This window comes from Cervus elaphus, chromosome 11 (assembly GCF_910594005.1).
Source record: "Cervus elaphus chromosome 11, mCerEla1.1, whole genome shotgun sequence".
Classification (NCBI taxonomy): domain Eukaryota; kingdom Metazoa; phylum Chordata; class Mammalia; order Artiodactyla; family Cervidae; genus Cervus; species Cervus elaphus.
Genome location: NC_057825.1, coordinates 27,985,989 through 28,002,219, shown reverse-complemented (window position 1 = coordinate 28,002,219; position 16,231 = coordinate 27,985,989). Strand labels below are relative to the sequence as shown.

General features: G+C 40.1%; 1 protein-coding gene across 4 annotated transcripts in view; it reads left to right on the top strand.

The window, feature by feature from the left end:
- The window catches only part of LDAH (lipid droplet associated hydrolase), a 91,444-nt gene that overhangs the window by 71,030 nt on the left and 4,183 nt on the right, over nt 1-16,231 (top strand). For 3 of the 4 annotated variants that reach the window (XM_043917249.1, XM_043917247.1, XM_043917246.1), the window contains one exon: nt 1,962-2,044. In XM_043917249.1, the coding sequence (XP_043773184.1) occupies nt 1,962-2,044 (83 nt within the window). Of the gene's footprint in view, nt 1-1,961; nt 2,045-3,113; nt 8,299-16,231 lie in introns of those variants that run through there. The other variant, XM_043917248.1, reaches the window with a different exon arrangement.

Sequence of the window (16,231 nt, the reverse complement as noted above, 5' to 3'; positions counted from 1 at the left end):
GTTTTCTTTGTGGAGAGGCTTTTAAGTTACAAATTTAAGAACTATTGAAGTTACCTACTGTCATGTATGCTTAGTCACTCAGTCGTGTCTGACTCTTTGCAACCCCATGGACTGTAGCCAGCCAGGCTCCTCTGTCCATGGGATTTTTTTCCAGGCAAGAATATTGGAGTGGGTTGCCATTTCCTCCACCAAGGGATCTTGCCAACCCAGGGATCAAGCCCACGTCTCCTGCACTGCAGGCAAATTCTTAACTGCTGAGCCATCAGGGAAGCCCCTATCTGTTGTCAAGTGAGCTTCAAATTTGTGTCTGTGTATAGACTGTTTCATCTGAGTTTTTAAATTTCATGGCAAAGTCCACAAAATTACCTGATTATTATTACTTTGCCAACAAGGGTCCATCTAGTCAAGACTATGGTTTTTCCAGTAGTCATGTATGGATGTGAGAGTTGGACTCTAAAGATAGCTGAGTGCAGAATTGATGCTTTTGAACTGTGGTGTTGGAGAAGACTCTTGAGAGTCCCTTGGACTGCAAGGAGATCCAAGCAGTCCATCCTAAAGGAGATCAGTCCTGAGTGTTCATTGGAAGGACTGATGCTGAAGCTGAAACCCCAATACTTCAGCCACCTGCTGCAAAGAGCTGACTCATTGAAAAGACCCTGATGCTGGGAAAGATTGAGGGCAGGAGGAGAAGGGGATGACAGAGGATGAGATGGTTAGATGGCATCACTGACTCGATGGACGTGAGTTTGAGTAAAGTCGGGGAGTTGGTGATGGATAGGGAGGCCTGGCGTGCTGTGGTCCATGGGGTCGCAAAGAGCTGGACATGACTGAGCAACTGAACTGAACTGATCCTTTTGATGTCTGTAGTATCTGAAGGGTTGTCATTTCTCATTCCTGATATTGGTAATGTTTTATGTATTCTCACATTTTTTTCCTGAACAGTCTGGCTATAGAGATTTATCAGTTTTATTGAACCTGTTTTTAGTTTCATTTAGTTTCTCATTTGTTTTTCTGGTCTCAATTCGATAAATTTCTGCTGTGAACCTTATTATTACTTTATTCTGCCTCCTGACTGGAGTCAGACCAACTATCTTTTATATCAATATACACAAGTATGTTAAGTCCTTTATTTAAGAGAGAGAGACTTTAAACTGTGTTTTTAAAAAGATCCACTTATGATTTCAAGAGACATACTTAAAATGACAAAAGATTAAAGATAAAAGACAAATAGGAGTATGATGCCAAAAAGAAAGCAAACTAGCAGTAATAACACCAACCAAAGTGGAATTCAAGGCACAGAGAATCGAATGAAAATTTGTGTAGCAGTACCAGAAAGTCTTTACCACTGAGCTTCCAGGGAAGCCACAAATTTGGATTATCACTGGCTTTCTTCCTTCTTTCCAGATATTTGTCATCTTGAAAATGGGGGTCACTGTACCTATTTTGCATATAATAGGTATAATAGGACTGACCGTCATTAACAGCTAACTCTTAAAGATCATTTAAACCTATTTTAAAACAAACATTCTTTATAGTTGTGGCCTTTCTAAAAAAACATTACCAAGATGTTTTAATGTTTGCAACTGTGTGTGGTTTCCCTGATATGCATGATTTGTCTGTTAAAATGTGTGATTCTAATCCTTAAATCATAACAATACCTTGATCAGGTACAGTGACACACATCTGCTGTGATATCTGACATTAGGCCATCATACAGCTAAACGTTGCTGCTGAGAAAGCCAGGTGAAGGTAAGAGAGAGCCTTCCATAGGGCATGCCCTTGTTTCCAGGTCAGTGCATGTCACTGACTCACACGCCTGTCTTGGCCTCCCTGACATTTCACATCACGTAGCACTTGCCAAAAGAAAAGGGTGACACAGGAATTGACTACAATTAATTTGACATTTGTGTTTGTTCTATATATTCTAAATGTTTGTCTTTTTTTTTTTTTTTTTAATGTAGTTAACGCTGCCTACCTTGGGAGCCAAGAAATGAGGGAGGTAGTGAAGAGAGACAACGAAACCATCAAAGAACATTTATCTAAGGTAATCACTTTAGTGCTGTAGTACTTACTGAAGATGAAAGGCTAGAGTTGGTTAGAATTTGTAAGACCTCAAGGGTTTGTAAATTTCAGATCATGTTCTAGTTAACGTTAATGTAGTCCTTGAAAGTTGCATAGAAAGTAAGTAAAGCTGACTGCATAGTCACTTAAATATGTTTTACCACCTGTTTTTGTTGGGTTTATTTTTAGAATTAATACTTCTCTCTAGAGCTTTGTACTGAAAAGACTCACAATAATATTTATGGGGAAAAAAAGTTATTTTAAAATATAAGCGAAACATTGGAAAAGAACTGACATTCCTGTGATCTGATGACTCAGTGAGCCTGTCTTTCTTCTTCTCCAATGCACTAGTGTAGGAATGCCCAGTTCTGACATCAAGACCAGTTTTCTATACAAGCAGGTGCGGAAAGGGAACGATTGAAATAGTTAGCACTTTTAAGTTGCTGCTGTAAGTGATAAAACCTTAATACAAGCGTATTTGAAAGTACTAGTTTCTGAAACTGTAAGGGGCCATGGTTTAGGATGTGTCGAAGCATCCTAGAATTTAGATGGCCCTGGTACTCCCCTGTCATTGTTTGCCTGTCTGTCCATTCTGAATAGGATAGAGTTGTGCCATCTAACATGATAGCCACTAGCCACATGGGGTTTATTCATGGCTCCTCTGAATTGAGCTGTGCCATAAGTATAAAATACACACTGGATTTCAGAAACTTAGTACCAAAAAAAAAAAGTAAAATATTTCATTAATGTTTATATATTAATTACATGTTGAAAATGGTAATATTTTAGATACACTGAGTTAAATAATATATTGGATTGGCCAAAAATTTTGTTCAGATTTTTCTGTGTGATGTCACAGAAAAAGCCGAATGAACGTTTTGGCTAATCCAATATATTATTAAAAGTAATTTCGTCCGTTCCTTTATATGACACTTTAAAAAATGTTGTTATTAGAAAATACACTAAACATTTTTTGTAAAATATAGTTAACCAGAGTTTTTTTGGTAATTACCTGCGTGCCTTTGTATTTCTGTTGGACTGTGCTAATATAGAAGTTTGTAGTCAGTGCCGAACTGTGACATCTGCTGGATGCAGTGAAATGAGCCCCACTGAGTGACCAGCTCTAACAGGGCCCAGGAACCTACAATCTGCAAGTAAAATCTTAGATACCCTGCTATGTTTAGAATCTCTCCATAAACTTTGAGACATTTGACTTAAACTTGCCTACAGTTAATTCATATTTCTATAACCTCCCAATAAAGTTATCTTAAAGCAAGAAATGTATATGTTCTTAAAAAAATATTTTTAGAATATTGATCTATCGTAGCTTCACCCAGAGAGGACTTTTGAAAGTGCCAGTCTGTTTGTCTTATGACCACAGTGGTCATCATATTTCTAAAATAGCAGTTGGCTGAAGAGTGAAATTTTGAAGACAGAGGATACCCTCACTAGCTGAATGGGGGAGGTTGGGGCCTCATAGGGACCCTCTTTCCAGGGCTTGCAACTGTTTCCAGTCCCTGATGTCTGTGAAAATGCAAGAAAAACAGTATTTTATTTTTTATTTAAATTATAAGTGAATTTGTTTCAAAGCCTCATTTAAGTTCACAAGGCTAGAAGTTCATGAAAACAACTCAATTCCCAGTTAAGAAGAAGACTGGCAGATGCTCATTTCCGAAATTGACACTTGCTGAATGACTCGACCCGTCATGTGTCATATTCTGTCTTACCACCTGTGGACGCCAGCTGCTGCGAAGTACTCATCATTCCTGGATTCTGTTTGTATGTTGTGCTCAGAAAGAGGTCAAAGGAAGGTGCTAACTTATTCCCGTCCTAAGTTAAATCCATATGCAAGTGTAATCATTCCCAGATAGAGGGCCGCTCATGGTAACAGTGTCAGGACTGTACTTTGCAGAAACTTTTGTGGGAGAAATATGGAGGTATAATGGTAGATGGCAGGCATTTCAAGGTTAATGTTAACACACAGTCACAGGGCTAAACCTTTCCAGCTAGAAGGAATGGTTTTATTTTGTTTTTAAGATAGCATTGAAAAAAAGAAAAAAGATAGCATTGAATGTATTCATGAAACTTTGGAAAGCAAGGCATGTTTAGTTTAATGATGCAAAACTACCTGCAGTTAATTGACTACCCTCTCTACCAGCCACATTTGAATTCTCCCCCAGAATAATACAGTTCCAATTGCTAAGTGAAATGAGGTATAAAAAGACAGGAAGTTTATTGCCATTTTTTAGTTTCTGTAATGAAAAAAAAAAAAGGAAACATGCTGTAATTTAATATTGGTAACAAGTTGAGTCAACATATGTCCCAGTCTGCTTGAGAAAGTAAAGAAACGAAAGGGCACATGGTTCTAGCAAAATAGTGGGCATTTCCCCACGCCGTCCAAACAATCCTGATAATTAGTCAGACTTGAAAATCAATTCCCAAGACTAGACATATCCCTATTTTATTTTTTTTTGATGTTTATTTATTTATTTGGCTGCATCAGATCTTAGTTACAACACTTGGCAGGATCTTTCATTGCAACATGTAGACTGTGTTAGTTATGGCATATGGGCTTTAGCTGCACCACAGCACATGGGATCTTAGTTACCTGACCAAGGATCGAACCTGCATCCCCTGCATTGCAAGATGGATTCTTAAGTACTGAACCACCAGGGAAGTCCCCATATCCCTGTTTTAGGTCATTGTAGTCACAGATACTCTGTCCCATCTCAGCCCAAACATAAGCATTCAGAAACGTCTTTCCTGTTCAGGACTGCCCATTTTGAGGATGTTTTGAGCCACACATTTTGTTGCAAAAATCACTCAATTTTTATCTGTTATTCAACTTTTAAAACAGTTCTGGAAAATCTATCTTTGTGCCATCCAGGCAGGAAGCCACAGTAAAATTCGTCTAAAAACAGTCACTTTACTGCCTCATGTGGATGGCCTTTGGACTCTTTCTCCTCCTCTAGAGCACTGTCATAATCAGCAGGCTTTGGATCTAAATTCAAACTTTTTACCACTGCATTTCCATATGAGGAGATCTTTTTAATCTTCTTGAAGCTAATGGGCCTTTTTAACTCTGAAAAGTTTCCAGAGCTGACTGTCTTCCTTCTTTCCTAGGTCTGGAGACTTTCCCCCCAGAGTCAGCTGTGCTTCAGCACTACATACGATTGTTTCCTTTTCCGGAAGCAAAGATATCAGACTCAGTTGTCTCCCAAAGAGTAGAGCAGGGCCTGTGGCATCACAGGTTGTGTTCTTCCCTCACCTGACTACATTCTACCTGCCCTTTAGGACTTGTCTCCATTGTCCTCTTTAAGAGGCCTTCCCCAGCCACGGGTTTTGGTTAGAAGTACCTCCCCTCAGCACCCCTGGCTCCATATGTAGAGTTATGATATCGCATTTCTCACACGGCATTTAAATAATCAGATCCCACCCCCACCCTCTTTGAAGGTTTTTCTCATCTCGGTGTCTGTGTGGCCTAGCACAGTGCGTCATATTTGAACAATCAGTTAATGTACACTAGACGGATGGACAGGAAAGCTCTGAGTATAGATTCTATGCCTTTTTTGTGCCATGGATCTCTCTGACTGTGTCATGGATGGACTCCTCAGAATAATATTTTTTTAAGTGCATGAAGTATATTTTTTACCACAAAAAGTTATGTTGAAGTATCACTATCCAAATACATTAAAAGCATATTTGTGATGTATATTATGTGCATCTTTACTAACAAAATAAATGAGATATACTATCAGTCAGAATTACTATTGTAAATTTATAGTGACATGCATAAAAACTTTTAGTTTACCTACAACCAGTGTACTGTAATGTGAAGATTTCAGTAATTTTATAGATGACAAACAATAGATATTTCTAATCCTTCTGAAATCATGGTTAGAGGTTAGCAAAAAAGGATGCATTCTTTTTCCTATCCAAGTTCACATTACCCTCTCCCTACAACCGCTACTGCATCCACCCATGAACGTGTGTGGACCTGTGGACCCCAGGTGAAGAAGCTTTGCTATGAGGCCCTGGAGAAGCTTAGGCAACGTGGTATTAACTCTGGCTTGGGCACTGGCCTGAGAATAAGAAGCCATGGTGTGCTACACTAAAGAGACTATTTTGAGTTGTTGGGAAGTTAAAGGGTTTAAGAAGGAGGGTAATAATCAAGGTGATGTTCAGGAGGTTTGACAACCATATCCCTTAACCACTGACCCATCAGAACTCATACGCCATCTGTGAACAGTCAGTCAGTTCAGAGGTACCAGTTCATATCAGTTAGCCCAAGGAATGTGGCTAGATTAACCAGTGAGGGGAATTATTTGGAAAAATTCGTATCAGAATGTTGGAAAAGAATGAAATTTGAGGTGGGAAAACCGTTTAGAAGACTTTTCTAAGAACTAAGGCAAGGAAGTTGGGGGTAAAGATGGGGGTAGAATTTGGAAAGATCCAGGAAGTAGAATCAAAGACACTTAGCGCTCATAGATCATGAAAGCATGGCGATGGAGTAAGGTTATTTCTCTGCATTTGGATTTTGTAACTCGGTAGGGAATATGGGAGGAGAAGTGCCAGCAAGTTGCAGGAGCTGGTTGAGAAAGTAGTTCCTTCTAGTCCTTTTGTTTGATATACCTGTGGGACACCCAGGGACACGTGTCTGGCAGGTAGCTGGATATATGTGGATAGGAAGCCTAGAAGAGGAATCTGGGCTGACCTTTGATTTGGGAATGATGAGGATATATTTGGAGTCATGAGCACGGGTAATAGTAACCCAAGGAAATATGTAGAATGAGGAGAAAAGACATATAAAGGCTGATCCTTGGGGAACACAGCTAAAAAACTGGGAGGAAAGAGAGGAGCTAATGACTAAGACGGGAGTGGGGGCGGGAGAGGTACGGGAATGTAAGCCAGGATGGAGTAAACCAAAGCAAGAGCATCAACTGTACGTTTTCGCCACCCCAGTCCCAATCCTTCTGGGAGCCCCCGGGGTATGCTCTGCATTATGAGGCACCTGGCGTGTCTGAGGCAAACAGGAGGTCAGCGTTCCCTTGCTCTGTCATTGTTCTCAACTACAAGGGGATGTATGTCTCTCCCACAGAAAAGTGAATTAGTGTTTGGTTTACAAACTTGAAGTTTTCATTTAAAACTCACTTAGGAGGGAAATTCTAAACTGCCGTGACCATCCTTGGCCTAGGCTCATGGAAACAGCTGGTGTGTGCTACTGCCAGGCGGAATTCGAGCATCACTATCAGTCAATAGGGCTCTGAAATCGTTCCCAGTGAGAGCACACGAGACGCTGCTTTCTGACCACAGTGGGCAGCGGTGAGAGGACTGCCTGCAAATGGTGCTGCCCCTGCCCCCAGAGGGCCAGCCTGGGGCCACGGTGTGGCTGGGAAAGGGGCCGAGGGTCCTCAGGAACAGGGACCCGCCTCCGCTATACTCGCCCCGTCCTGCTTAGCCCACCCGAGCCCAGAGGCGCATGTTGCCTTTGGGAACGAACAAACCTCGCGACCGTTCTCTGCAGACCTGGGCATGCAAATCCTTCGGACATGCCCATGTCCCGCTTAGCTGAGCATAGGACGCGCTCCCTGGACCCTGCTAACCAGGACTGCCTTTCCGCCAGCCTCGGCCTGAAACTGATTGTGTTAGTTCTGCCTATTCAATCTGAAGCCTGTTCAGAATACCATAATCATCCTGGATAAATAGATAGTCTGTTTGGGTCTCAGTCATTTGGACCTGGAGCCCTCCATCTGAAGCACTTTTGTGTCAGCACACCCTGGAGCTTTTCTGGTGGAGTTTTCTAGAGGAGCGTGATCCAGAGGAGGATGAGCATATGGGAAGCAGAGTCCTGAGAGTCACCACCTGAGGTCCACGCTCCGGCTCCACCGCTTGCTTGCTTAGGTGACCTTGGTTAAGTTACTAGACTTCACTGTGTCCCCTTTTTTTCATCAACAAAATGGTTTAATAATAGTATCTATTCTTATACAGTTGTTCCAAACCTGTAATACTACATATAATTCATATAAAGACCTTGCATATACTAAACATTGAACAAAAGTTTATTATTATTATAAAGTTAGTCATATCCTAGGTATACCTCTGAGTACTTTAAAAAGACTTTACCTAACTTGTTCTCTCCATACCCACCCCCTTCAGGGCTTCCCTGGCAGCTCAGTTGGTAAGGAATCCTCCTGCAATGCAGGAGACCCCGGTTCAATTCCTGGGTTGGGAAGGTCCGCCAGAGAAGGGATAGGCTACCCACTCCAATATTCTTGGGCTTCCCTTGTGGCTCAGCTGATAAGAATCCACCTGCAATGCAGGAGACCTGCGTTCAATTCCTGGGTTGGGAAGATCCCCTGGAGAAGGGAAAGGCTACCCACTCCAGTATTCTGACCTGGAGAATTCCATGGACTGTGTATAGTCCATGGGGTCACAGAGAGTCAGACACGACTGAGCAACTTTCACTTTCACCCATCCCTTCAGATGTTTTCATTCTGTATTGAAAGATTTTCGTAATATTAAATATGTAGCCAGTCCCATTCTGACCACTTCTTCCTATAAGATGCCCAAGGGAGATGTTGTGTGGGAGCAGCAGTGAAGGAAAACACAGTATTACTTAATCCTTACCAGAACTTCCAGTCCCCTGGTGCCTAGAATTCAGGTAAGCTGGCCTTGGCCGTTCCTCTAAGTTAGTTAAGCAAGACCCTTCTCATCTGCCGGTTTCCTGAGGCATATAACCAGGGAGAAACAGACGCACAGGGAGATAAGTTTGCTGCCGGTGCCACATACTTTGTTGCTTCACCAGAGGAAGCCTTGGGTCAGCTCCTCACTCCAGTCCCACGTAAGGAAGAGATGGAACTAGGTATCGATGCCCCAGTGACTTCCACTTGGGAACGAGCAGACTCTGGCCCTTTACACGTGAGTCGTGCAGAGACAAGAGAGCCCCACTTTGCAGGGTTTTCGATGCATGACTTTTCCAGTTTCTTGGAGAGTGGCCCAGTCTGTAACCTGCTTGGACCTCCTCCAGTGCCTGCAGGGGGAGCAGGGCTCAGTGCTCCTGAAGGATTGTGTGTTCCCCTCTGTCCTCGGCCACATTTTTTAATCTTCAGGGATTTTAATTCTCGTTTTTTTTTTTTTAAGAATGATAATTGATCCAGTTCTAGATGAAGGAAAGAAAGGAAGCAAGGTAAATTGGACAATGAATTTTCTAAACTCTCTCCCTTTCTTCAGCAATTGTTCAGGTTCTTAAAAATGGTTGCTCAGCCTCTTATACAGAGTGAACTAAGTCAGAAAGAGGAAAACAAGGATTGTGTATTAATGCATATATATAGAATCTAAAAAAATGGTACTGATAAACCTAGTAGAGAATAGACTTACGGACACAGCAGGGGAAGGTGAGGGTGGGATGAATTGAGAAAGTGGCATTGAACCATATACACTATCATATGCAAAATAGATGGTTGGTGGGAAGCTGCTATATGACACAGGGAGGCCAGCCTGCCGCTCTGTGATGACCTAGAGGGGTGAGGCGGGGGGAAGGGAGGGAGGCTCAGGAGGGAGGGGATATGCGTACATATATATATAATACATGTATATTATTATAGTATACATAATATATTATTATATAATATAATATATTATATTATACATATATATTTTTATTTTATATTATATACATATACATACATATTATATATATTATATATAATATATAAATAATTATGAGTGATTTGCATTGTTCTATGGCAGAAACCAACACAACATTTAAGCAATTTTCCACCAATTAAAAAAGTTTTTTAAATGATTGCTCAGAAAGACTACAGTGAATTGGTTAAAGCTTTGTGATTGTTATTCTTCTGTTCCCAAGAGGGATGGGATTTTTAAGTAACTGAAAAGAGATGCTTGTATTACAAAATAGGTTTCCTTTAACATTGCAGGGTCAAGGCTTAGGTGTCTGATTTTGCAGGGAGGATAGAAAGAGGAGCCTGTTGTTCTTGTCCAGCAATTCCTATGACACCTGCAGTCCTAGTGAATTACTGCTTAGAAAGAATGAATATGGATAGATTTTTTCCCCTGATTTTATTGAGATAGAATTGACATATAACATTGTATTAAAGTGTACAACATAATGATTCAATATATGTATATATTGCACAATGATTATCACAGGTTTCGTTAACATCCATTACCTTAATTACAAATTTTTTCTTGGGATGAGAACTTTTAATGTCTACTCTCTTACTGACTTTCAAATATACAGTATAGTGTGAACTGTAGTCACCATGCTATACATTACATCCCCACAACTTATTTATCTTATAACTGGAAGTTTATAGCTTTTGACAACCTTCACCCATTTCCTTCACCGCCTACCTAACCTTTTAAGACTCCACATATAAGTGAGATCATACAATATTTGTCTTTCTATGTCTGATTTCACTTAGCATAATACTCTCAGGGTCCATCCATATTGTCACAAATGGCAGGATTTCCTTCTTTATTTATAGCTGAATAATATTTATTATCACCAGACAGAGATTTGTGTGTATGGCTTTTCTTTGTGTTTAATATCTTAAGATGTTGATAAATCATTGAAAGTGATTTTTGTTACTTAGTTAAATCAAACATATAAACTTGTGTTATAAGGTGGGTTTTAGTATGTCTTCCGTTCTTACAATAAACCCTCTATTAGTAATGCATAAAAGCCAGCAACTCCATGTATACTAAAACGAAACTTTGCTGCGTCCCTCGGATCAGAAGTCAGGTTTTCCTCCTACAGCACTTTGTTCATGCCTCTCTCTACCTGTTATGTTCAAGGGCAGCTTGTACCTGCCTGTGTTCTTGCCTACTCTGGAGCTTCCCTAAGGCAGAGCTGTCTTACTTCTGAGTTTCAACCACTTAGCCAGTGCCAGGTGGGATATAAATTTAGAGTCATTTTGGGTGGAAATGCTGTGAATCTGTCAGATTCAGCAGTAAAAAGCTAAAAGAAAAAAATACATGAGAAAAGACAACTGTGGCTCCTATATGGGGGCAAGCTTCAACAACTCACAGGGACATTTTATTTTATTTTATTTTATTTATTTATTTTTTTTTTAGCGGAGGCCTTATACTTTATTTTATTATTTTTTTTTTTAATTTTTTATTAGTTGGAGGCTAATTACTTCACAACATTTCGGTGGGTTTTGTCATACATTGATATGAATCAGCCATAGATTTACACGTATTCCCCTTTGACAAAATTCAACACTCATTTATGATTAAAACTCTCCAAAAAGCAGGAATAGAAGGAACATACATACCTCAACATAATAAAAGCTATATATGACAAACCCACAGCAAGCATCACCCTCAATGGTGAAAAATTGAAAGCATTTCCCCTGAAATCAGGAACAAGACAAGGGTGCCCACTCTCACCACTACTATTCAACATAGTGTTGGAAGTTTTGGCCACAGCAATCAGAGCAGAAAAAGAAGTAAAAGGAATCCAGATAGGAAAAGAAGAAGTGAAACTCTCACTGTTTGCAGATGACATGATCCTCTATATAGAAAACCCTAAAGACTCTACCAGAAAATTACTAGAGCTAATCAATGAATATAGTAAAGTTGCAGGATATAAAATTAACACACAGAAATCCCTTGCATTCCTATATACTAACAATGAAAAAACAGAAAGAGAAATTAAGGAAACAATACCATTCACCATTGCAACAAAAAGAATAAAATACTTAGGAGTATATCTACCTAAAGAAACAAAAGACCTATACATAGAAAACTATAAAACACTGATGAAAGAAATCAAAGAGGACACAAACAGATGGAGAAACATACCGTGTTCATGGATTGGAAGAATCAATATTGTCAAAATGGCTATTCTACCCAAAGCAATCTATAGATTCAATGCAATCCCTATCAAGCTACCAATGGTATTTTTCACAGAACTAGAAAAAATAATTTCACAATTTGTATGGAAATACAAAAAACCTCGAATAGCCAAAGTAATCCTGAGAAAGAAGAATGGAACTGGAGGAATCAACCTGCCTGACTTCAGACTCTACTACAAAGCCACAGTCATCAAGACAGTATGGTACTGGCACAAAGACAGAAATATAGATCAATGGAACAGAATAGAAAGCCCAGAGATAAATCCACGAACCTATGGACACCTTATCTTTGACAAAGGAGGCAAGGATATACAATGGAAAAAAAACACAGGGACATTTTAGCAGGGACATATCTCCTTAGGGGCAACAGAAGAGTTAAAAGAAAATATGTCTGAGAGTACAGAAATGTTAGTAACCATAATTCCACCTTATTGTGGAAGGTACCCAGAGAAAAGCAAAAGCACAGTCCTGGACAATCAGAATCTAGAACTGAGAAAATTAAACTTTCTATTTAATAGAGAAATGATTACTTAACATAACAATTTAGAAATACAATAATTTCCATCTCTAATAATGTATACTCTTGAACAGTTCCCATGCATATCAAAGCAAGTGCCAAGGAGAAATACTATAGGAAATGATGTGTTTTCTTGTAAACGTTTGATTTAAACATCCTACTGATAGCCTGAGATTCTTAGTTAACAGTAAGTATTTTCATAGTATTATGACATGCAGCACCCTAGAAGAACTACATGGACTTAACCTGTCGGAGACTATCACATTCAGTTAGGTTTCATAACCAGTTTAAGATTTCTCAGCCTTCAGGTTTGTGTTTTCATACCATGGTTCTGTTTATTCTTAATCGTAAACAGTAATATAAGATTCTGACTAGTAATGCTGTCTCTGGATTTATAACTGAATTTTTCATTGGGTTATATTCACTAATTGTTTCAACTTAAGCACGTTGGTTCACTAAGCCTAAATTTCCTTGTCTGTAAAATAGGATTAAAATACCTTCTTCAGAATATTATTGTAAGAACTCAGTGAACATAAAACTTAACATAGAGTCTGGCAAATTATTCTGTTTTCTTTAGGACATCATTACTTGTTGCGATTCAGTTTTCCATATCAGTGTATTAATAGTAATGGTATACACTCTTAACCACTATGCTTTGGTGTCTGCTTATTTCCTTCTTTCTACTTCACCTGTCCTTCCCCATCCCCCAGCACTACCTCCACACACCCCATACTTTTCCAGTTTCCTGTTTAGGGCTACAGGTGCAGAGTCCTCTGTTCAGATCTATTGCCTGTGACTTAAAATCCAGAGGGAACAGGAAGTATCTTGAGCCAATATATGTAAAGGCATTAGAAATAACCACGTGTTTGACTTATAAGCCAAGATTTTCTTACAGAGCCCTTCACTGAATATAGCCTGAAGAAGAACTTAAAAAACAAAACCACCTTGCCCCACTATCACTTAGAAATGTAACCAGATACAGCCCCTCCTCAAAATAATCATAGTCATGGAGGACTGAGAGGTAAAATCAAATGAACGTATGAGGAATCTGTGATCTTCATTGTTAACACTGTCTTCAACACTGACATCACTTTGTGTTGAGATTTCTAGTACATGCCTTGGGCAGTGCTTGCTCCATAACTACTTGGACAGGACTTGTCTCTTGATACCTGAAGGTAGGTGTATGTCCCTGTAATCCATATTTATTATTCCTGCTCAACTGTCTGACACCTTCATGCATGAGAAAAGAGATGGTGTTTCCCCAGTGTTGGACTTCTCAATGGAGACATTTCAAGTTATAATTGCCTCACTGAAAAGTAAATGCATCATAGAAATAGTCTTTGAAGAAGTAGGTGGAAAGCAAATTGCAGATGCCACCATGATGCTGTCCTCCTTGTCAGAGACTTCATTGGGAGCAATATTTTTTGCATTGCTTTCTTTCTCACTGACCTTTTGTATTAGGGTTTTTCACACAACCTCACCACCGTAGCCTATACTAGCATTAGGACTCCCAAGGCACTCTTCTTGGTGAGAGAAGAGAGCACTCTGGAGCAGAGGAACAGACAGACCTGATGGCCACAAACCCAAGCCTGAATTTTGAATTTCCAGATTTTGTTGTTGTTGTTGTTGTTGTTTAATTTCCAGATATTTAAACACAGTATGTTTAAACATACTCTGTTTAACAAAGTATGTTTCATACTCTGAGAAAGTGCTGAACAACTGTGCATAATGACTGTTCCAGATGCTGTTTCCTGGATATAATTTAAAGGATTCTTGGTGCTAAGAGTAGGGAGTGGTTTAGAGGGAACCTGAAGTTATTAGCCCTATTAGTAGGTCATTAATGCCTGCAGACAGCATGTACTCCCAACAGTATTTCAGGGGAAAGCTGTGGTAGGGTGGTTGCTGAGAAATTTTGAGGAACTTATTTGTCCACAGCCGGCCAGAATCATCACCTACTGGTTGTGAATTTGCAGCATTTTAGAGCCATAGAGAGACCAGCACCAGGGAAAAAGAACCTGGCAACTCTTGTTCGCTAGGAAACAAAAGCAACTTCATACTCTGCTAAGAATCCTGGCAAAATGAATTCTGGTTTTGGTACTTTGGCATGCCCAGAAATGGTTGTAGTGAGAAAAATAGGAGAATAAGAAGAGTAAGTTAAGTGAGAAATCTATGAGCCACAGATCCTTTGCAGCTTTCACGACTAAATCCCAGGTCACAGCCAGAAAAATCTCTATGAAGTGATTCAGAGTAAGTCTACAACTCAAGGCTGAGTTGTTAGTAATTGACTCTCTGGAGTGCTACATTAAATATTCTCCCCTTTAAAGTGTTTCTTAATTAACCATCTCTTTGAATGTTGGTTATGCCATAATGTTACTATACTAAAGGCTGGTATTTTTATAAGATTGACTTCACCTCTCCTTATTCCGATATGGATTTAATGATCCAAAGAGAAAATTAACCCAGTGGGCACTAACATTTATTTCCCGTATCCTCCTCCCTCCTCTACTTGATCCCCTCCAGAGGTCTCTCTTCGTCATCGCAGCCAGAGTAGGTTTCCTACCACACAGACTCAGTCATGTCACTTCAGTGTGTGAAGTCTTTTGTTAGCTCCTGTGGACTTCAGAACAAGGTCCAACGTCCTTAGTGGGGCTCAGAGGCTGTTCAGGACTTCATTTCTCTCCACCTCCTCTCCCACCACCCATATTCTAACCAGTTCTAATTACTTCCAATGTCCAAGTGTGCTGTGCTCCTTCATACTTTTTATTTGCTGGTATGCTCTGCACAGGGCGCCCTCCCAGACTGAAGACTCAGCTTGGGCCTCAGTGCCCTGGGGAACCTCTCCTGCCCACTGGTTCCCACCAGACGCCCTCATCCGGGCTACTTGCCTTGTGTGCACGGCGCCTCCAATCCTTCCTCCCCCTTGTTACCTGTTTTCCAGGTTCCTAGTACAGAGAAGATGCTCAATAAGTATTTGCCTGACAGATTAATGATTAAGCATTTGAATGAGTGAGCTGATTTGGTGTGTTGTGGAAGTATAAGTGACTGTAACTGAGGGCTGGAGCCACTTAAGGGCTGGAGCCAGGCAGAACTCTTTTTTTCCAGTGATGACAGATGTCAGAGGGGCCAAAAAATTAAGGTTTGTGTGTGTGTGTGTGTGTGTGTAGAAATTACTTGTATGTACCTTTCTGAATAAGATTTCACTTTTGTTGCCTTTTTTTTTCAAAAATGCAGAAGTAGAATATAGTTTTTTGATAAAGAACAGCAGCTTAGGGCTAGATGTTGAGATAAAGATGTATGTGTATATATATACTTATAGATGTATACGTGACTATACATATACATACACACATATATATTTATGTGTGTGTATATATGATTAAGTGCCCATAAACATATGCACATATGTGTGCATATATACACATATGTACGTGTATATGCATATGTGTTGGAGAAGGAAATGGCAAGCCACTGCAGTATTCTGGCCTGGAAAATTCCATGGACAGAGGAGCCTGGTGGACTACGGCCCATGGGGTCGCAAAGAGTCGGCCGCGACTGCACACATGCATGTGTGTGCACACATGGATGGGTGTGTGTTTGTGTATCAGAGGCTGGGGCAGATCCAATATTCAATAAGCATCCTAGGCATGCTTCCTCAAAGGAAGCTCTCTCTCCATCCCACCTGCTTGCTGTCATCTGAAGGATGATTATAACGCCTCCCCCCAAATCAGCATTCTCTCGCTGCTCCATGGAGCCTGTTTGTAGAAATGTCACA